The following is a 23,700-nucleotide window of genomic DNA, read 5'->3' on the forward strand; positions in this document are numbered from 1 at the left end:
GTGTGACGCGCTTCAAATGTCATTGGTAGGCCTGGCACGTTCTCTATTTTTCATTGGACGGACTTGAAGACGTTTTTCTTTTTTTCATTGGTTGGGAGAAAAGGCGGAAATTTCTCATTGGCGCTGAAAGGGAAATGCCATACGAGCATGAAATAGCAATTATCTCTAAATGAAAAACATTCTATACATATCGAAATAAAAAAATAAACTACGCGGACTTTATCCACCACAGCATATATAATACTTTAGTCCTATAATTCCTGAAAACTCCATCGATATATATACCAATGTACAAATCGTCGCCCGCGGCCGCGCGTCTGTTGCTAGGTAGGTTATGTTAATATATGCAAGGCAGCCATCTCTGCAGCTACCATTCAGAGGGAAGACCCACTTCAACCTTTTCCTAAAAATGCTCAAAACTCTCGGGAAATCCACACCCGAAGCTTAAGCGCGGATTCAGGATCGTCTCTCAGTAAGTGTCACGTAAAATTCACAGCCTGTTTTCCGTTGGATGGTCGATTAGGATGTAGATATATTTTGTTGAGTGTCTTCGCCGTGCTTTGTTGTTGTCTTAGTCCCACCCAAAATGGAGTCGTGTCGTGTCTTCCTCATTCTGCTGCAGACACTCACGGAGCGCGCCCGCCGGCCGAGCTCATCTATGAGCGGGGAGCCAAGCGCCCCTGTCCCGCATTTAAAAACCTCCATGAAACCAATGCGCTTTATTAAAACGACAACGCATTGACGTTCCAGGTCAAACAGGGCATATGCTCTCATCCCACTATCGTTGTTGGCCTCCAGTGCGGGTTAATGTCTGATAATGCCGGTGTGGAAATGTTTTTGTGCCGCTGTGGGTTGTGTGGTATAGTCCGACTGGAACTCCCAACCTGCAGGCTTTAGACAGGGGGGGAGAGAGCCTGACAAACACCCTGATTGCTTCATTCATCATTACACCGTTTATAATCTCTGAATTTGTCTCAGGGTTTGAAGAAGGCCGGGGTTATAGGCGTTTGCGCGTGTTTTTTCTCTCAGCACGGCTGTTAGGGATTTTCTGTCCAGCCGTGTATCTCCTCTACCCCCGTGCAGTGATTAGACTGACCGCTCCTCCAGTACGCGCCTGTATTTGGGTTAAACTGCGAGCTTTCAATAAATTACAAATAACACAATGAACAGGTATAATGTGTCGAGCTTGAGCTTTCATCTGTTCTGTTCACATCAGCCACTACTATACAATATATTGTCATTTATATAGATTAACCATGATTTTCTTTTAAGAACATTGGAGTACCACGTACATTTCATAGGTTATCATCATTGTTTGATACCATCACATTATTTTTTTGTAAGGGAGTTATTCCATTATTGTGGAATATACAGGATTCCTTGTACAAAATTCACACAGTCATGGAAAAAAACCTGGGGGGAAAAAAAGAGAAATTGAAAAATTAGATTTCCCAGACCTTTTCCTGAGGTGATAACTGGAGGCCAAATCAAAGTCATCAAATTTATTTGTATAGCACTTTTCACACTACACATTGTTTCAATGCAGATTTACAGGAAATCACGTTAATAATATATTAATAACTTCATGCCTTATAGTTGTGTTTAGCAGATTGGGGCTGGGTGATAATATAATTCACATTTTGCGACAATAAAAGCAATCAAGCAGTTGAGATGTTGGAGGTTAATTATGTATCAGAACTTTATAAAGCTGCAATTCAAGTCAGCATAGAAAAAAAATTCACCCTATCTATTTTCTAAATTCATACTATAGATCTTAATGTGAACATTGAACAATTCATCCATACACGTTTCACTTTTATTTATTTATTTTTATTTTTTGCCCTCGTAATGTTTTCGATAATCCATTACTCTTGGATGTAAGTCACAATAGGGAAGAAAAGATGTGTTGCTTCTTCATTTCTACTCTCTACGCTACTTCATTACTACATTTCATTGCGAATAAAGTCGGCATGAAACAGAAGTTGTGATAGTCTTTTCTTCTCTATTGTGACGTACAGTATATCCGAGTGAAATGGCTTCTCAAACAAGAAAAAATGTAGGGTGGGAGTTGGGGAATTGATTGTGTGGTTGTGGTCTGCTATTGGTGGATCTCATGTGAGTGACAGGTTGCCCCGCCCTCACGCCAGCAGACGCTTCATCGGAGATGAGATGTCACTGCAAGAGGGATGGGAAATTATTTTTATTAAAGATTATGAGGGCACATGAATTTTTAAAAAATAATGATGTGCACGGGTAAATAATTTATGCAGTATTCCATAAAATAAAAAATTGTCCATTTTGATTTCATGATATTCATGATTTGATATTCAGATAAGTGATCAGTCCATACATGGATATGTTTTTTTTCATGATGGAAGTCATGGACATTGATAAAATCTTGATAAATTATGTCAGTCCCAGATATCAACATGTGGTGGTTTAAATTCCCGCTTGAGGTCTCTGTGAAAATTTTATAGCGGTCTTCTGTGCCGGTGTCAGAGCGGTCACGTCTGTAACATAGTTTTTTACTCATAAATGCAAACACGAAAAATAAAATAAAATGAATATTTTATATTCTGTGGAGAACCAACCCTTCTTCATTCGGTGGGCAGTATTACTTTCGTTCGCGCAGTGTAATTCACAGAATTCCTAAAAAAATATGTTGACACCTAAAACTTGGTGACTTTTTTTTGTCATATCCGTAACGCATGTATATTTCCCTCATCTAAAATATAAAACGATTGTATAGACTGACATTTTTCTAATGTCTGGACTCCTTTAATAAGAGACTATGAATATATAAACAGACGGTTCAATATGTTGGTATTAAATGCATTCTCTGAGAATTTATATTTCAAGTTTTGACTGCAAATGTCACGTCCATAACGCTGGAATTGCCCATATTTTTTTTTTTCATGATGAAAGTCATGGGCATTAATAAAATCTTGATAAATCATGTCAGTTCTATAATGAACATACAGGTGGTTGATGACAGGTGGATAGGTGAAGGAGGTGTTCGCTCTCACCTCATACGGTTGCAATGGAGGCCAAGCAGGAGTCATCGCCTGTGTGGAGTCCAGCACCCAACAGTGACACTGGAAACACACCTCAGGTACAGCCAGACCTTGCTTTTTAGATTTACTACGTATGTACATCTATTGGGTTAAAGGGATAGTTGCCAATTTTTCATTTACTCACCCACATGTTGTTGTTTTAGTCACCCACCTCTATGAGTTTCTTTCTTCTGTTTGACACAAAAGAAGATATTTTGAAAAATGTTGGTAACCAAACATTTTCTGGTCCCCATTGACCTCCATAGTATTTTTATTTATTTATTTATTTTTATATATATACTTTGGAAGTCAATGGGGCCCATCAGTTGTTTGGTTTAAAATAGCTTCTTTGTGTTCAACGGAAGTAAGAAACTCATACAGGTTTAGAACAACTTGAGGGTGATTAATGGTGACAGAATTTTTATTTTTGGGTGAACGAATGATCCCTTTAACTATAAACTATTAAGTTAGTTTCATGTTTTTCTACAGAGAATCAAAGGATGCACTTCTGTTTCTATTGAATGAACCATCCCTCGTATACAACAAATGTTTTTATCTTCTCTATTAAGTATTATTGGCAGTTTCTTTATTTAAGAAGACTTTTTCCCTGTTTGGGTGAATCTCTTGAATCCTTCCAAAAAATGTCAAGGTCCTATTTCACCCTATAAATCGGAAGAAAGAAATTAGATGTTATTGTGTGCCAGCATTGGCATGTGACAATAGCTAAAGTAGTGTATGTGTTTAATTTAATTTAAAATTTAAGTCCTTCAAACTTGCAAACAGATATACACATTTTGTGGTAATCATTCCTCGTAGTCACACAGTCTGTTTTTATTAAGTTAGGCACTATAAATTCTGTTAAAGTGTGAGATTTTTAAACTGCGCTAGTGCACAGATCTGACAAACCATTTCTCTGTCATCTGTTCTAAAATTGACTCAAATATCAAACATGTCTGGACAGAATCATAGTCTGAAGCTAAAAAATAGTATAACATAATAAAGTATGCAATTTTATGTGAAATCTGTCAACTCTGATTGCCCAAAATCTGCAGACTCACAATGACTTTCAGGAACTAGCGTCGGCTCTTTCAGACTGCAAATCGAGGCAAAAGTTGTGTAGTGTATTCCAGCCTTAAAACAACTGCATTACAATTAATCATGTTCTCCTGCAAAAGGCCCATTACCATAATGCAAATAAATACAGTAATACAGTAAAAATAATTCCTTAATTGTCATGAAAATAATCACAGGTGCGATAAATCTTAATGGTCCTTAAAAAAAGTGTTCAGTTTCCTGATATATTATTTTGGGGTGAAATCTCACTTTGACATGTTTTAATGAGATTCACCTGTTTTTAGTATTGAAGCATGTGGTTTTGTGTGTGCAGGTGCATTTCGAGGCCAGTGCGGTGGCTCAGATCGTGTACAGCGGAGAGCAGTCAGACCGCGGTCAGCAGCAGGTTGTATATGCTGCAGATGGAAGCTCCTACACCTCTGTTGAGTCCGCCGAACACACACTGGTGTACATACACCCTGCCGATGGAACACAGGTGAGCTCCTCTACCAGTGAAGGTTTATAGAAGGTTAGCATTCATGATTAAAGTTGCAGTAAGCAATATCTGAGAAACACTGTTGATATTTGAAATCAAGCCAAACAAACCCACCCCTGCCTTCATTGCTCTGCTTTGAAAATGCACAAAAATGCAATGCAAGAGTGGATGTCTCTTTATCATAGCTGAAGCGAAGCAAAATAATGCTTCAGTGACACTCAAAAGTGTAACAATACTAAGAACAGCATATCTTGTTTTGTGAAATATAGCAAAACCAATGTTATGCGCATATGAAGCAGAAACAACACAACCTCTGCGTCCGTTTTCAGGCCTTCCAGTTTATGTCTCTAACACTGGAAAGTTTTTCTAATATTAACGCGGGTCCTAAAGCTCTTGCCTGATCATAAACCTTCTTTTTCCGGTGATATTCCTCTGACCTTTTCTCTTTTGTAATGTCTCTCAGACATCTCTCTTACAACAGTCTTTCTTCAAATCTCCCTCTTGCTCACTACTGGCTACAAGTGTGTTGTGCTGCTCGGTCTGATCCATTTTCAACAGCGTTTTTCAGAAATCACTTACTGCACCTTTAACATTGTGGATTGAATGGGGATTGATCATCATGTGGACATGGGTGTAAATTTCATGTAACAGTTGGGGAGGACAATAAACATAACATTTCTCAAGAGTAATTTTTGAGGGGGACACAAATAATACAGCCAAAATTGAACTTGTAAGGATTATGTACACAGAGGAAAGCCTTACTCCTCATGATCATATTATAATTATTAAATTATCTTGTGTCCTCCACATGGTATTTTTGGTACACATGGTTTCGTCTGCAACAGAGGATATCTCTTAACATTATAATTAGTAATCATAAATATATTTTCACATTGAACCCCCAAATTAATGTAGAAACCACATAAAACAGTCTTTTAAATATTTGTTTAATGGCAATTGTAGTAACAAAATTTAATATAATAGAGTCCCTTAGTTAATGTTAGATAATGTTAAGATAAATTATACTATAAATACTACCATTTATCTTAACAATAAAAAGTCATACAATTACTGGTTTGGTACCAGTTTTGGTTTGGTATTATTATTATTTGGTATCAGTATTTTTATGTGTGGATCAATCCTCTCTATAAATGTCAGTATTGCAAGTAGGGCTGGGTATCGTTCAAAAATCTTCGATATCGATACCGATACCGATACCTTGACTTCGATACAGATTCCTGAATGATACCTTTTTCGATACCAATTTTATAAAATCTGTTTCAACAAGATTACATTACCTCAAAAAATCTCTGGTTTTATATTTTAAGTTTGTTGACTTTTTTACAGACTCAAAGACTCATCTCCTGAGCCACTGCACAAAGGAATAAAAAGGCTGCTTATAAATTAACATTTAATTAAAATTAAAATTCTTATTTGGCTAAATTACATTTCTGTAACAGCCTTTAAACACAGGCTTTACTCCCTTCAAACTTTGCCAGTGTTTCCTTACATCATTGTTGGATATATAATTATATATAAATATATAATTATATCATTTCTGTTAGTTAAGCTTGTGTATATTTTTAGTTAAAGCTGTTAAGTTATAAAGCAATCTCTCATGTAGGGTTTTCCTTTCCTATATAATGACCACTAGGAGGTGCTCTAGGCACATGCTTTACTTGATTCGTTTTCTCTAAAGAGTTGAAAACGAAAGTAAAAGAGTGACGCGTGTTCGTTGCGTCTTGCCGTGAAATGAGAGTTCCGTGTCTTTATTAAAATCAACACATTAATGATTTATCACTCATCCACCCGCAATTAATTGGAATGTTATTTTTTATTTCTTATCTATATCTATATATGCTTTTTCAGGAGACAACCGTTTGAAAATGTCCGCTCTGAGGGTGTGGTTTGTGCTTGCACATAGTGGCAGTATCAGGAGGACGCTGATACCCCTTTTCCACCAGAATTGTTCGCGTTCTGGAGCCAGATCCTGTGCTCGTGCAGGCGAACTAGAGCCCGTCACGAACCGGTCGCGTGTTTCCATAGACTTGAGGAAGGAACGCTGATGTAACGCTGCTGTGTATTGTTACCTGCCTATAACAAGTCTAAAAAACATTGCGCGTCCCGCTGTTTGTGCAGGCAGTGCGGCACTTCTGTTTTGCTGTTCACAGTATCTGGAGTAACTGTAGTGAACCCACCCTTTTTGGAGAGAAAAACTGAAAGTGAAACCATTGATTCACTCGCTCTCTCGCACTCAGGGTCTCTCTCGCGCGCATAGTTTCATATATTTAGATATAAATAACAATGTAATGCAACGTTATTACATTGCTCAAGACAGCAACAGCATTTCTCCGCCCCCTCTCCCCGGATCCGTTTGGAGTTATCGAAAGTTGGTACCGAATGACAAGACACTTTTCAATACTCGATAGTATCGAGGCAATTCGGTCGGTACCTAAAAAGTATCGAATTCGATACCCAGCCCCAATTGCAAGTATTTATAAAGATATTAGCATAGCTACTTTAGGAAGTGAGAAGCGATTGCTGTGCTAATTGCATTTATTATTTTTAATGCATTAAACAGCAAATATTAATTGCAGGAATTAACATGTTGTTATTGCAAAATACACCCCTTTAAAAGTGATACAAGATCAGATCACATTAGCCGCTTTTCCACCGCAGGAACTTTCCCCAGGAACTAGGGACTTTGGGGTGGTACTCGGTGTGTTTTGACTGCAGGAAATTTCAGGGGTGAGAGTTGAGAGAATTTAAGAGTTGTTTGCTATTCGAATCAACAATGGAGTTTAAAAAATATGACCGATGGACTGACGATGAGGTTCAGGCTTTATTAAGCTTATATGCAGAGGACAAAATCCATCAGGAACTGGAAAGTTGCACGCAGTCCTACATCATCAATTTATCTTCACGGTACTTTAGACCGCAATGAAAACGCAGACAGCAACAGCTCTGGGGGAAAAAAGTTCCTGGGACAAATTGTTCTGGGTAATTTCAGTGGAAAAGTGGCTAAAGTTGTTCATTTTAATTCCTTACATTTATATAGCGCTTTTCTGGGCACTCAAAGCGCTTTACATATTGAAGGGGGAATCTCCTCAACCACCACCAGTGTGCAGCATCCACCTGGATGATGCGACAGCAGCCATATTGCGCCAGAACGCCCACCACACACCGATTTTGTGTATTTGTGATAATGACTGACTGACCTTACATATTGCAATCACAAACATATACTGTTCAGCTTGTTTCACACAGTAACTCTAAAGGTTTACTGCTCTTTTTCGGTCCTGTTCAGGCGGTGTTTACAGATCAACCCCAAGTTGCTTACATTCAGCAAGATGGCACAACTCAGCAGGTAGTGTGGCATTTAACATGGTTTTTGATTTTTACATTTACCATATAAATAATTCCATAGGAGTGCAAATGTAACATTTCAGCAATTGGCCATTGATGTTGACCACTATCTTGATCTTTTGCCCCAGGTGACTGTGTTACTACCCAGCGGTCAGAACATGAACACTGCCAATCTGCACGTTTTGAGTAACGTAGCTGATGGCCCACAGGCGATCCTGGAACCTGTGACACAGGTGACACTGCCCTGCTAAACATATCCCATAATGCATTTGTTCACCTGAAAGTCTTCTTAACATTGTTCTGCCACAAGCATAAGAGACTACAGTGTATGATTTAAAGCATCTTTTGCATTAGTGAAGCAATGTTAACCTCTTGTTGAACAGACACTGATTATTTTCCTAACAGAGCCAACTTGCTGTGACTAATGCTGCTCTTCCCAACATGGCGGAGGCCTCGTCGAGTCCCCTGGGGGCCACAGATTCCACTGTAGACTCAGAGGACGAGGAAGAAGACAATGATAGCGATGATTCTGAAATGGACGACTGGGAACCCAGGACGCCCCAGCCGTTCACCCCCCAGAACCTCTGTGAGTAGATGTTCAGCACTGAACACTTAAAGGGTTAGTTCACCCAAAAATGAAATTTTTATCATTAATTACTCGTCCTCATGTCATTCCAAATCCACAAGACTTTCGTTCATCTTTGGAACACAAATGAAGATATTTTGAATAAAATAAAGAGATTTCTGTCCCGTGTCTCTTCAGAGATTTCTGAAGAGACACGTCGCTTTAAAAGATTTAGCTAAAAAAAAATCTTCATTTGTGTTTTGAAGATGAACAAATGTCTTATGGTTTTGGAACAACATAAAACAGTGGGCAATTGATGACAGAATTTTCATTTTTTGGTGAACTGTCAGATTCAGATTGTGGTGAGAAATGTTTGTTAACTCCCCAGGTTCATACATAAGACACTTTTAAATGTAAACATGTATTTTTATTGCTATGTGTAGGGTGTGAAGACTGTAATAATGCTAATACTGGAGCATGTCTGAAACACGGTCCTCTGCATCCTATCCTGAACCGCCCTGTGATGTCCAAGGCTCGGGCCAGCCTTCCTCTAGTCCTGTATATCGACCGCTTCCTGGGCGGAGTCTTTACCAAGCGGCGTATCCCCAAACGCACACAGTTTGGTCCTATAGAGGGGCCGCTGGTGCGACAGAGCGAACTGCAGGACACTCACATCCACCTGAAAGTATGACAAATGTGTAAACCCTTCTCTTTTATCATAAGTAGTTTTCTCGTATAGTGTTCAAAAGTGTAATCCTGCTGTGTGTAGTTATACATGCTAGACCCAGAGAAAGAGGGCGAGAGAGCGGAGGACCTCTGGTTTGACCTGTCCGATGAGGAGCGATGCAACTGGATGATGTTTGTCCGGCCAGCCCAGAACCACCTGGAGCAGAACCTGGTGGCTTATCAGTACGGCTCGGACATTTTTTACACCACCATTAAGAACATTCAGCCCAAACAGGAGCTTAAGGTCAGAAGAAAGAAAGAATTTTCTCATCTATAGCAAACAAAAGGATAAAAATGATATCTTTATTATCTTTATTATAAATTTGTCTTACATCAATCATAATTATTATATCTTTATTTTATTATTTCTCTTCAGCCTTTCAAGCATTATTCAATATGACTTGAAAGTTATTTTTTTTCCCCTTTTTTGTTTTTAATGGATTGAATAAATTGCTACACAGAAGATTTTAGGAGAACATAATAGCCAAATGACAACAATTTTCAAGATGTTTAATTTTATATTTCCAGCATAATATTGTGTGTGTGTGTGTGTGTGTGTGTGTGTGAACGCCATAACCATGTCTTGAATATTGGTCTTGAATATTCCTTATATATTAAAGGAATATTCTATGTCTTGAATGTTCCTTTAATTTTTATTTAAGGAATTAAATAAGGATTAAGAGGGATTTAAGGGAATAAAAAAAAAGAAATAAAAATGGTGAAAAAAAATTAAATAAAAAAAAGCTGTAGGTCCAATTGTAATTATGAAGTAATCAATTTAAACTATTTGCAAATAATATTTTATTTTAAAATATGCCCACATTCACTCTTATTCTTGTCTAATATCTCGAAAATACAAACGTCACATTCAGTTGTAAATTACATGAATCATGTAAATGATAGCATATTTTCAATTCAAAATGGCAAAATTTGATAAAACAGCTGAGTAGTTTGCATCACTGGATATTAGACCTGTCATTCGTTGAACATTTCTGTCGTAAAACATTTGTCAAATATTAAATATTTTGTTACTTACATCTTACCATGCACTCTTTTACCATTAAAGGATTAGTTCACATTCAAATAAAAATTTCCTGATACTTACTCACCCCCATGTCATCCAAGATGTCCATGTCCTTCTTTCTTCAGTCAAAAAGAAATTAAGGTTTTTGATGAAAACATTCCAGGATTATTCTCCTTATAGTGGACCTCAATTGGCCCCAAACGGTTGAAGGTCAAAATTACAGTTTCAGTGCAGCTTCAAAGCGTTCTACACAATCCCAGATGAGGAATAAGGGTCTTATCTAGAGAAACCATCGCTCATTTTCTAATTTTTATTTGAAAGTGAACTAATCCTTTAAAACTAAAGTGTCACGTTGGAATTCACACTTGTCTTCTTTGATTTGATTGGCCATTTCAATCATTTTGACATTGGCGAGCGCTGTTGGACCGCTGAGGCAGACCAGCCTAAAAATTTAACTTTTAAAACTTTCTTTCATCCTAACAACAAACAGAGCGGTGCATAATATAGTGCAATTTTTATTTTTAGGATGTTTTTCACAGTAAACGGGTATTTTCTTACCTGTTCAGATGATGTATGAATTCACATGCGATCTTATGCTCCAGGTGTGGTATGCTGCATCATACGCTGAGTTTGTCAACCAAAAGGTTCATGATGTCACAGACGAAGAGAGAAAAGGTAAATTGTAATTATCATCTCTTTGATTTATTCACACAGTCACAGACATTACAAACTATATATTTACTAAGGATGTAACGGATAACTTTCTCACAGTTTGGTTCGTTTTGTGCTTTTGAGGGTTTTGGTTTGGTGCGGTACTCTCAAATTATAAATATATTTTATTAAAGAACAAATATTTTGAAAAGTATGGTTGTACATTGTGTGCTAAAAAGGTTGGTTGTTTCTCCTGGTTCAACTCTAAACCCCCCTGTTCTTTCTTGGTAGTTTTACGTGAGCAGGAGAAGAACTGGCCGTGTTATGAGTGTAACAGACGGTTCATGAGCTCAGAGCAGCTTCAGCAGCACTTAAACATGCACGATGACAAGCTGAACCTCATCCAAAGGTTTGAATGCAAATAAATGTCTCATATTCTTCCATGTTCATAATTGTATTTCTGACACTGAGTTCATTATAGTGTCTGACTAATATTCTTTTTCCAGGCCAAAGGGCCGTGGCCGAGGGCGGGGCAGGAAACGATTCGGTGCTGCAAGGCGACCAGGACGGCGTACGAAATTCATCTGCCCACAGACTCCCATTGAGAGTGCTGACAAGACACAGGTACTGTAGACCAGTAAAGTAAACCAAAGTCCATTAAAGGGATAGTTCACCCAAAAATCATTTACTCGTCTATGTTATTTTAAATACATAAAGGCCTGTTCAAACCAAGGATGATAACTATTATGATAAAGATATAGTGTGTGTGTGTATATATATATATATATATATATATATATATATATATATATATATATATATAATTTAGAAAAGTTGTCCTAAATACAAAAGAATAGTAGAGTCCACACCACAACTATAATGGCAAAGCGGAATGATATTTTTGGAATCATTTTCAGAATGATTTTTTTCCAGCTGATGAATGGATTCTGTGCTCAATGTTTGTCTCTGCACCTGCTGTAGGAGCTGTTGGCATCTGTAGATAAACTGCCATTTGAGGAAAGGACAGACGGAGCTCTTAATGGACTGAAGGTGGTGGAGATGGCAGCCGAATCAATGGAGACAGAGACTGAGGAAGGGCTTGATACCCCAGCAACTCACACTGAGGCACTGCAAGTCGAGGGGGATTCTGTCACCCCACCTCCGGCCACAGAGGTCCCAGGGTCTGCCAAAGAGGACCTGTCTCAGACAAGTCCCGTAGACCCCCACCTCACACCTCAGGACATGAGGAGGGCGAGGAGGATTAGGGTAAGATACGCCCATCACAGGTGACCCACACCCTCATATCTCTGCAATGTAGTGTGTTAAGCAGGCTAGAGTTATTTAACAGTAGCTTGTGTGTGGGTGTGTGTGTCTTTCTCTTTTGTTGTGTGCTGCACGTTAAGGTGGACTTGCAGGTAGGTCTAATGTGGGCCAGAGTGGAGTCAGAGGAAACTTCCTCCTTCAGTCAATACAGTGTTGTGATGTCACGTTACACTGACAGCCTATGACTCCCTACATCCCCATTACATCTGTCTGTATCAGTTCAATCCTCAAGCTTCATCAACCAACAGAGTTAAAGGGACAGCTTCACCAAAAAAAGAACATTCTGTCATCATTTAAAGGGGTGGTTGATTATGATTTCACTTTTTTAACTTTAGTTAGTGTGTAATGTTGCTGATTGAGCATAAACAACATCTGCAAAGTTACGATGTTGAAAGTTCAACGCAAAGAAATTGCTTTTTAAGGACTACAACAAACGGCTGGTAGGGACTACAATGAGCTTCTTCCTGAGTTGGTGACATCACTAACCCTAAAATTTACATAAACCCTGCCCTCGAGAACACGCAACAAAGGGGGTGAGGCCATGTTGGGCTGCTTTAGAGAAGAGGAAGAGTTGTTGTAGTAGAGTGTTGCTACCATGCCGTCATTTTACGCCGGACTGCTTCACAAACAAGGGTCAGTTCAACACTGGATTTGCACAAAAGATTAACATGACGGCACACGCTAGTCAATGAATTGAATCAACTCCTTAGCAACTACATACATTTATCCATTAACCATTCAGAAATGTGCAGACACATTCTAAAAGTTGTAACTTCTTCCTGAGTCTCTCCATCAGTGTCTGACTCCGGTTTGAACAATGTAAGGCTGAACACCGTTACTGACAATCCTCATTTTGGCTGCGTGAGATTCTCCAGCTTTGTTATTGTTGTTGAGCAACCGAAGCGTGAGCTGTTAAAGCTCCATCCTTTTCTGGAAAGGGGTCTGGGAGCAGTAGCTCATTTGCATTTTAAGGGACACACACAAATAGGGGCAGTTTTGACAAGCTATAATAAATGATCTGTGGGGTATTTTGAGCTGACACTTCACAGACACATTCTGGGGACACCAGAGACTTATATTACATCTTGAAAAAGGGGCATTATAGGTCCCCTTTAATTGTCATCATGTCACCGAGTTTGACCTAAAGGAGATGTTTAGAATGTCATGGATAAATGTCAATTCTCATCCAAAATAAAAGCTCTACGGCTTAACGTTTGGAAGCAGAGAAATTTAAGACAGAATATTGTAGGTACAAAATGAATAGTGCCCAAAAATGGTCGTTTTCTGGTGAATTTCTTTCGTTTTGAAGCTGAAATATGTCACAGCCTATAAGCGATTCTTGCAGAACCATCGATTTTTCGAGTGCGGGTGGTTGGGGGAATCCGCCCAATATTTTACAAAAAAGTAACTTGCGAACTCAGCGTACACTAGATAATGGAGGACGTTAGGTTTGCAGGACTTCAAGGCAGTTTGCCTTGCGGTGTCAGTGCTTATATGCTTTAAATTGGTTTGATTTTATAAGCTACAAAATTCGTGGAAGACTGAATTGATGCAGGACTTATAGGTCTAATATTCTTAATATTCTGTGACAGTAAATCCGTTAATAATGCATGTTCTCGCATCAGTAATTCAAAAGTATAATTGAATATGGTGCCCCTCAAAAATACTAAGTGCATGACGCCTCTAAATATTATTGTAATTTTAAAGCTATTCTGTAAATAAAAGTATTATTATTTAAAAAGAGCATTGTAAACATGAGGGTGAGTAAATGATGACACAATGTTCATTTTTGGGTGAACTATTAGCTACAACTGAAAGATTTAATCCTGTTTGTGTTCAGCATGCAAACAAAACCGCTTGTTTTAGCCGCCATCTCTGTGACATACAGACTCAAGCAAGTGCATTATGTCATTGCTTGCAAACCATATGAATTCAATCGAAGTGATTCCTCATCATCCTGCTCGGATTGTCCACCTAAGTTGTCTTCTCCTCTGAGAAGTGTCCATTCCTCAATGCTTTCTCTCTTCCCTTACCCAGAATGCCGCTCTCCAGCATCTATTCATCCGTAAGTCCTTTCGACCCTTTAAATGTCCCCAGTGTGGGAAAGCCTTCCGAGATAAAGACAAGCTGGACCAGCACATGCGGTACCACGGGCGGGACGGCTGCCGTCACATGTGCCATCAGTGCGGTAAGGGCTTTCTGACGAACGCTGCGCTTGAGGATCACTTGCAGCTGCACTCCGATCAGCGCACATACTCCTGCCTGTTCTGCGCTGAGTCCTATGACAGATTAGACCTGCTCAAAGTGCATGTGGGGGTTCACCTGGTCAATGGCTGCTTTTCTTGTCCTTCCTGCAAGAAAACATTCACAGACTTCATACAGGTGAGATGTGCTAGCAAATGGGACACATGTTGATACAATTTCTAAACTGCCTTACCCGGCCTTATCTTTTTGTCTTTTAAAAGTCCTTTCTTTACATTCCAAAAATCCCATTTCTATTAAAACAATCCTATAAAAATGGCTCACTCAGAAATCTGTGGTTGTGATATCACTAATTTCTTAAAAAACATGAGGGAATAATTTTTACATAATTGAGAAATACTTAAAGGCAACAGACCTTTAATTTGTTAATATTTATATTAATATTAAACTTTATTAAAGGCACAATATGTAATTTTAACCACTAGAGGTCGCTTATTCAAAACAAAGGCATAGCTTGATGACGCAGTGAATTAGCGTGGAATCATGGGATTTGTCGTCTTCACCTTAGCCGATAGAAAGCAATCCGACGGACTCAGGCAGAAATTATGTTCATGGAAGAGTTTTATTAACGGTACTGTGGTATGAAACGGCGAAAAGTATGAAAGTAAACAAAAATAAAACTGGAAATCGAGGGTAACGTGGATATGACGTCATGGACAGGCGTCGAAATGACACGGTCCATGTCTTGGTTAAAATTGCTGATTTCTCTGGATTTAAACATTGTTGGAAATGTTTGGGATAATGCAAGTAAACAAGTCAACAAAACATATAACATTGTTCTAGTGGTTTTTGGATATTTTAATCTAAAAATCTTACACATTGTGCCTTTTAATAAAAGAGTGTGTAAGCATATTAGTTTTTACCGTGATATTGATGTCGGTACTTGAGAAACTTCACTGCTATTAGCATCCGCTACTGAAATTTTAGTGTAAGCAAGTGAAAAGAGTTATAATTAAAAGAGTTATATTTCATGTTCAGTAACATAGAAGACTCTTTAGAGCCTTAAAGGTACAGTAGCAAAAATAACTTAAGGAAATGGTCATATAAACTAAAGTATGGCTGTTTTTAGTGCAGAAACCTTCGCTAACATACTAAGCGGACTTTGAAGGAAAAAAAAGAAAACATTAAAAGTGATAAGACCTCTTTAATGTCTGGTTACATGGCAATATTCTTGTAATTTGATTATGGGGCGTTGGTCAGTCATATATCTGTGTTGTGCAGGTAAAGAAACATGTGAGGAGTTTCCACTCAGAGAAGATCTTCCAGTGTACAGAGTGTGATAAAGCCTTCTGCAGGCCTGATAAACTACGACTCCACATGCTCCGCCACTCTGACCGCAAGGACTTCCTGTGTTCCACCTGTGGAAAACAGTTTAAGGTGATTCACATATGCCCGGATGAATAAGTGCATTCACATACACACAAACAAATGCTGTGCATTGTGATGTTTATGCATTTTTATGGTCTTTGAAACCAAATACATTTGCTGCATTTACAGTTTAGACATTAAATCTACCTTAGAATGCTTTATGTACATAACTTTGCATTCATTTCATTGTGTGATTTTTCTATTTTGTTGGCCAGAGGAAGGATAAACTACGGGAACACATGCAGAGGATGCACAACCCTGAACGCGAGGCCAAAAAGGCGGACCGCATCCATCGCACCAAAGCTCTGAAACAGAAGGAGCCCACCACTGACTTTGAAAGCTTCATGTTTAAATGCAGACTCTGTATGATGGGCTTCAGGAGACGAGGGATGCTGGTATTGACCTTTTGACCTCAGTTTGTATATCGTCTTTCAGCTTTTTCTTAGGCCTCCCAGAATCAGTATTTTTTAAATCATAGGCCACTTGTGGCTTATTTTCTCACTTTAATGATGTAATTGCGCATGTCCTTAGGTGAATCATCTGTCTAAACGACATCCTGAGATGCGATTGGAGGAGGTTCCTGAGCTGACACTGCCCATCATTAAACCCAACAGAGATTACTTCTGCCAGTACTGTGATAAGGTCTGGACTCATTCAGCTTTGCCAATTCTGTCTTACCACCTTCATGGACTTGAGCCCAGGCATTTTAATGACCCTTCGGTCTCCACGTTGGCTGCCGTTACAGCTGACTCATAGAAAGACAATAGCAGTGTGTCCTTGAGCCTCCTCTGAAAATAGAGTTGTCATTTGACTATTCTTGCATAGTGCATTCATGTCTACAGTTTATATCTTAAATCAAAATTTGATCTTGGAAAATACAAATAGTTTTTTGTGCAAAATTCGATAAAAAATTCAAAGTACAAAGTGGAACATGGAAATATCAGCCAATTTTTTGATGTATGCAATGAATACTATATATTACATCCTAATCCTATAAATATGTGTATATATATATATATATATATATATATAATATATATATTTTATATTTTTTTAATTAATCTATATCAAGTTTACCTCATCCTTTACCTGTTCAGGTGTATAAAAGTGCCAGTAAAAGGAAGGCACACATTTTGAAGAACCACCCTGGGGCAGAATTGCCTCCCAGCATCCGGAAGCTGCGTCCAGCCGGGCCGGGGGAGCCTGACCCCATGCTGAGCACACACACCCAGCTGACGGGCACTATCGCTACTGCACCTGTGTGCTGCCCGCACTGTGCCAAACAGTACAGCAGCAAGGTACAGTCATTACTGAGGTAGTATGTGTGTTAATCTGTATGGATTTATGTGTACTAATGTATCTTTATTTTTAGACGAAGATGGTCCAGCACATCCGTAAGAAGCATCCAGAATATCAGTACAACAGCAACAGCATCCAGGCACCTCTGGCCGCTACGGTCATCAGCAGCACTCCTGCTGTCATCACAACGGACGGCACCACTGCCGAGGCTGTGGTGGTGAGCAACACGCTCAGATACACTCGCTCAAACACCACATCATCAAATCAAAATATATTCTGTTTACTTTCTATAAAAATCTCACTGGGATCATTAGATCATATTATTCTAAAGAAACAGGTTTCTTACTGAATGCTGTTTCACAAAATATTCTTTAAGTTTTTAAAGACGCATCAATAAAGTGTTACAGGTTAGATGATAAACAAAGTGTCCTGTCATGTAACAACACAATATTCATCAGTTTCTGTCTTTCTCCTAGACGACCGACCTATTGACACAGGCCATGACGGAGCTGTCCCAGACCCTGACCACAGACTACCGCACAGCACAAGGGGATTTCCAGAGGATCCAGTACATCCCTGTGTCTCAGGCAGGAGGAGGCCTGTCACAGCCACAGCACATACAGCTGCAGGTGGTGCAGGTGGCACCGGTATGGACACACTCGTTCACACTTGCTTTTTTGCTCTTTATTTCTATGGTTGTTTTTACTCTTATATTTATTTATTTATTTATTTCACTCATTCTTTCACTTCATTTTTTACATTTTTTTTCTTCGATTCTCCTTACTGCTTTAGTTTTTTTGGCTTTTTTTTTTTCTCTGTGCCTTTGTGCTTCCTCTGTTTACATGCTTGTGTACATATGTATGGTGCTTTTATATATCGTCGCTGTTTGGCGCAAACCTCGTATCTCCATATTTCGTCATTGTTATTTTTTTCATAAATGATTACTGTTGGTCACTCTTTATGTCTGTCTGTGGGTTTTGCAAATATCTAACCAATGAAAAGTATTAAAAAGAGCTTGTGACTAAACTTCGTAACTCCATTGAATCCCCAAACTGTCTGTAAAACCTCATGACTCCACCAGCCTCTATAGTGAATGAAGTGCCGCATGCATTTTGGACAAATGACAGAAAAAAATTGAGCGCCCAAATACAACATACTTTAGGACCTGTAAGTTGATGAAAACATAATGCAGTGCATTTACTGCTTCAGATGCGGCCGTTCTAATGACAGACAAACACGCATGTCTGAAATTTGTTGGTCAGAAAACTCCTAGCTCCATTTGAGCTTGATTTTGGTCAAATGTTAATAATATAATGACACATGCAAGTGTCTGACCATATATTAAGCCACAAAATCAACTTTGACAATGCGGTGTTTAATTATTTAAAAAAAATACTGTGTTTTTTCCATTTCCTGAAAAGTAGCATTTTTGGAGATACGAGCTTTCCGCCCAACAGCGACAATGTGATGATGGGTTTTGGGGTGATTTGATAAGTGGTGTTCTGTCTGTCTCTGCAGGCGTCCTCTCCTCACTCTCAGCACTCTACAGTAGATGTGAGTCAGTTACATGACCCTCACAGTTACAGTCAGCACTCTATTCAGGTTCAGCACATACAGGTGGCTGAGCCCACAGGGACAGTGCAGGCCAATGCACAGGTGAGCAGCTGTCTTTTACAGCATATGTATGCTGTTTAGGGTTGTACGATATATTGAAGTAAAACCAAAATGGCTGTGATTTAATTTAAGGATAAGTTCTCCAGTTTTCAACCAGCTTTGTATTGTTACAGCGTCAGTAGAATATGTAAATGAACAATTTTTAGTCTTCCTCTGTTACCTACATTCCTGTTTATTTGTCAGTAAAAGTCCACCAGATGAAGAAAATGCATAATTTTTGACAGCTCCAGGACCAGTACTGGGTAACTGATTACATGTAATCTGTATTATGTAATCAGATTCCAACAATTAAGTGCTTGCAATTAGATTATATTACATTTTAAAATACTTGTAATCAATAAAAAAGTAACAAGTAGTCTGATTGCGTTATTCATTAAACTCACGAACTCCCTGCAGTTCCATTACAAACCCCAGTTTGGGAAACCCTGACGTAATGTAATATTTAATGCACTTCATGTTGTTGATAACAAGGGATGTAATATATTTTCTTTCTCTTTGTATTTTTATATCAATATGGTACAATATTATCCTATTTAATTTGATGTGATAAACAAGCTAGGTCAAAAGTAATCAAAAAGTAGTCTAGATTATATTACCTTAAGTGTGTAATGTAATATATTACATTACTAACTACAATTTTTGTCATGTAATTTGGAATCAGAAACGAACTACAATTTTGTAAGTAATCTACCCAGCACTGTCCAGGGCTGTGTTTCTCAAAAGCATTGTGAGCAAAGTTGATCATAGAGACCATTGGTGGCAAAGTTTTTACTATCTACATAGGCTTACAGTGCTTCCCCCCCATTTGTTAAACTACAGAACTTTCACGTTTTTGCATTCCTGTCCACAGACAGTCAGATTGACAGAGCTGTGGTGCCAGAATTGTTGCAGAATTGCATTATGAGTGTCGAAGTTTTTGACAAAAAGGAATGCCACAGGCCTTTTTCTGTTTTCCCTAGTCATGTAGCACTAAAAAAAACATTTTTTTGTGTTTCTACTGTATAGACAGCCAAGTATTATTAAAATCCCATCTTGCCAGTGGTGAATTCCCCTTTTTAAATAAGTATATGCACTGGGGTTTCTGAATTTCTGAAATTTCTCTGGTAAATTGCCATAATAAAAGCTTGGTGGTTTAACATTTGAAAATGAAGAAATTAAGATAGTATTATTAATTTTTATAATTTTATAAGTATTAGTATTTTAATTTTACAGTATAATAGTATTATTGCAATATATTTCTTAATGTAATATCTCCATTTAACAATAATCGCAATAAAAATCAAAATTATTATTTTATAGACATCTTGAATTTAAAATAATGAAACCTATGAAAACTCAAGTGAAAAGAGATTTTTTTTTTTTTTTTTTTTTTTTTAAAAACAATGTTAACTTCTACTTGTAAAGTTCTTGTGGTTCTTGTAAAGTTTACTCAATTGTGCACAACCTTAAAATTTTTAGTTTACCTAAATTGTTCAGCCCTATAACGATGGTTCACACTTAATAAAGTCTTAAAGTAAAAAAAAAAAAAAAAAAAAAACCTTTTATTATTATTTTCTATTCAAATGTGCTCCTCAACAAAATCATTTCATAATCACCAGAAAAAAATTAATCTTTTTGGATCATCAGAGGATGACGAATATTTGTCATATAAAAATATGTGAATACTTTTGGTTGGAAGAAAAAAATGTTTGTAATTTTATGTACTTTTGTGTAGTTTAGTGGCGTCAGACTCACTGTCAGTTCTCCTTTTGACACTTCCTACCATCCAATCAGGTGTCAGGTCAGCCTTTAAGTCCCTCCTCTCAGCAAGCTGCCCAGGAACTTAGCACCGCCCAGCTGACCCCTGTGACCCTGGCTCAGGGCCAGACTCTACAGACGTCCACTAATCAGACGCAAGGTGCTGCACAGCATGCGTACCTTCCCAGCAACTGGAACTACAGGAGTTATCGTAAGTTCCTTTATCAAAAGCACCTGTTTGTAATGTTATATTAACCCGTATGTATGAAGACAGCATTGTGTTTCCCTCCCTTTGCTCCTATAAGCATCTGAGATCCAGATGATGGCTCTTCCTCATACTCAGTATGTGATAGCAGAGGCCAGCACCCCCGTCACCGCTGCCGTCAACAGCAGTCAGGTCAAAACGGTGAGTCTGACGTTTACTGGAAAAACTACCTGGCTTCCACTTTCAGACGGTGTCCTGCAATTGTGTTTGTTTCTCGTGCATTGCAGACACACTATGTCATCTCAGAAGGACAGACGGAGCTGGATGGTAAGCAGGTGAGCGTCCCGTCCACTGCAGCACAGGTTCACCCCGATCCGCTGGAGCAGCCCGCTGTCAGTCAGCAGACCACCACGCAGTACATCATCACCACCACCACCAATGGGACGGGAGCCAGTGAAGTTCACATTACCAAACCCTGACACTGAATCACACATGAAGAAACGCTCTGTTGTTTACTGAAGGGGGACAGATGAATTACTTTAACAGATTTCTGATTTATTTTTATTTTCTTGAAGAGTAAAAAATAAACTTAAATAGTGAAGAAGTTTTTTATGGAATATTCAGAACACTGGAGTGGTTAACTGTGTTTCTAGAGACCCAAAAAGACCCAACCATGTGTGGTTTCAGGAACTATCATGACTTTTAACCTGTGCCATACTGCCTCTTTTATGATCTTCATTTTGGCCTAGTTTGATTGTTGTTCCTTTACTTTTTTATTCAGTTAATTTCCCCCTAAGTATTGAGAGATTTTATTTTTTCATACCTGATTGAGACAGATGAGTATGGAAGCTTGTTTCTGCCATGAAATAAAAAATAAAAAAGGTAATTGCGACTTTTTATCTCACAATTCTGACTTTTTTTCTCAGAATTGTGAGATATAAAGTCAGAATTATGAGATATTTTCTCGCAATTGCAAGTTTGCATCTCAATTCTGACTTTATTTCTCAGAAGTGCGAGATTTAAACTCACAATTGTGAGCTATAAAGTCAGAATTGTGAGCTATAAAGTCAGAATTGTGAGCTATAAAGTCAGAATTGTGAGTTATAAAGTCACAATTGTGTGATTAAAAACGCATTTGCGAGAAAAAATTCAGCATCGAGACTATATCGCAATTCTGACTTTATATCACACAATTCTAACTTTATAACTCACAATTCTGACTTTTTTTCTCACAATTGCGAGTTATAAAGTCAGAATTGTGAGATAAACTTGCAGTTCTGAGGAAAAAAATGTCAGTGTTTTGTTTTTCCCTCACAATTGCACATTATAACACGCAATTGCGAGTTTATATCTCGCAATTCTGACTTTATAACTCGCAATGGTGAGAAAAAAGTCAGAATTGTGTGATTAAAAACTCGTAATTGTGAGAAAAAGTCAGAATTGTGAGATTAAAAGTTGCAATTACCTTTTTTATTTATTTTTTGTTTTTTTTTAGTGGCGGAAACAAGCTTCAATAGATGAGAGACCTTTAAAATATTTTTTTTTATATATATATATATATATAAATTAATTTAATGTTTCCCACAATAAAGGGGTCAAACGCTGTGAATTTTCACTTTTACTGGATTCTGTTTCAATATATTTGGAATTCTTGAAGTAAAATTTAATGTCGCCACAAAGCCTGTAGATCACTGTTAAATCATTTCAATCAGGCTCTGTATTCATGAACCTTCTAAAAGAAAACTTGCTTGGATTAGCAGGAGAATCTTATGAAATATCACATTTTACCCCAAAAACCAAAGAAAGAATTAAAATTTACACTGAGAAAGTGATACTCTGTGTTTTTATTTTTGTCTATTAAACATCATGAGAATTTGGAGAAAAAAACGTGCTTGGTTGTCATGATCATAATGTCATGATTCAAAATTGCCCTTAAAAACAGACTTCAGTTTCTTGATACAAAATAGAATGTGTTTTTCCTTTGATTTTGGGGTAAAATATGATCTTAACATTTCTTTATAAGATTCAGTCTAGCATTGCAAGATTGCATTATAATTCAGGCATTGATAGTTAAACATCAACTATCCAAGATCCCACATCACTTTACTTCAGACTTGTGATTGAAAGCAAAACCCAGATCAACTTTTTACTTAAAATATATTTGGTCCATGGAAAGAGTCACCAGCGAGAATGAGGTTCAGGTGAAGGATGAACACATTATTCTCCCCCAAAAAATCCATCCCAAAATGTCTCCATTAATCTGAATCCTCATGTTATTCTGTGTATTATCTGTTAAAATGACTGGAGAACTTTAAGAACTTGTGTTTCATGTAACTTGTATTTCTGGACATACTAGTATTTATTTCGGTTTTGCACATCTGTCAGTTGGAGCACTGCTGCATCTTTATAACCTGAAAAAGGGAAATATATCCAATATACACTATTTATACTGAGACAAACTTGTACAATGTAAAAATTCAGTATCTGTACTATGATTATAAGTATTGTTGTAATTATTGACGGTTTATGTACAGTAATGCGCCTCTGTCTCTGAGTTGGTGTCTCCTGTTGTTCCTAGTGATGGGAAATAAATGTGCTTTTGTACACTCGATGTCTTCCTGCGTGTCAGTCATCAGATCCCTCATCTTGGCTTTATATTGTATGACTGCCTTTTTAAAGAAATGTTTTGGAATAAATACAATAGTAAAATATATCGACAGCTTAATTTCAAGTATAATCTAATGTTTTGACTTATGCTGTGTTCCAGACGAGGTTGGACGTGGGAATATAGCAAATTAAATTCAGACTTCAGTGATTTCCAGTCACGTTCACATGTTGACCACATGATGTCGCCATGACCCAATGAGAGCATATCGTGTTTTATGGCAAACTAGAATT

General features: G+C 37.9%; 1 protein-coding gene across 2 annotated transcripts; it reads left to right on the forward strand.

Annotated features, from left to right (window-relative positions):
* The first annotated feature begins 54 nt into the window (after window positions 1-54).
* prdm10 (PR domain containing 10) lies at window positions 55-23,413 on the forward strand. 2 transcript variants are annotated; one of them, XM_051870693.1, is made up of 23 exons: window positions 55-472; window positions 2,982-3,112; window positions 4,441-4,602; window positions 7,910-7,969; window positions 8,097-8,201; window positions 8,374-8,554; window positions 8,977-9,218; window positions 9,303-9,503; window positions 10,886-10,958; window positions 11,226-11,343; window positions 11,441-11,558; window positions 11,916-12,200; window positions 14,295-14,639; window positions 15,741-15,896; window positions 16,103-16,282; window positions 16,419-16,529; window positions 16,985-17,185; window positions 17,260-17,403; window positions 17,663-17,833; window positions 18,705-18,842; window positions 20,634-20,808; window positions 20,903-21,003; window positions 21,090-23,413. In XM_051870693.1, exons 2-23 carry the CDS (start codon window positions 3,041-3,043, stop codon window positions 21,279-21,281), a joined length of 3,531 nt encoding a protein of 1,176 aa, XP_051726653.1. In that variant the 5' UTR covers window positions 55-472; window positions 2,982-3,040; the 3' UTR covers window positions 21,282-23,413. The 2 variants fall into 2 exon arrangements, with proteins under 2 accessions (XP_051726653.1, XP_051726654.1); XM_051870694.1 differs by having other exon boundaries at window positions 2,996-3,112.
* Window positions 23,414-23,700: the final 287 nt, after the last annotated feature.

This window comes from Ctenopharyngodon idella, chromosome 18 (genome assembly GCF_019924925.1).
Source record: "Ctenopharyngodon idella isolate HZGC_01 chromosome 18, HZGC01, whole genome shotgun sequence".
Taxonomy (NCBI): domain Eukaryota; kingdom Metazoa; phylum Chordata; class Actinopteri; order Cypriniformes; family Xenocyprididae; genus Ctenopharyngodon; species Ctenopharyngodon idella.

Coding starts and splice junctions, on each gene's coding strand:
- prdm10 (XM_051870693.1), top strand. CDS start 3,041: ATGGAGGCCAAGCAGGAGTCATCGCCTGTGTGGAGTCCAGCACCCAAC. Junction 17,834..18,704: donor AGGTGGTGCAGGTGGCACCG/GTATGGACACAC, acceptor CTGTCTCTGCAG/GCGTCCTCTCCTCACTCTCA. Junction 21,004..21,089: donor ACAGCAGTCAGGTCAAAACG/GTGAGTCTGACG, acceptor CGTGCATTGCAG/ACACACTATGTCATCTCAGA.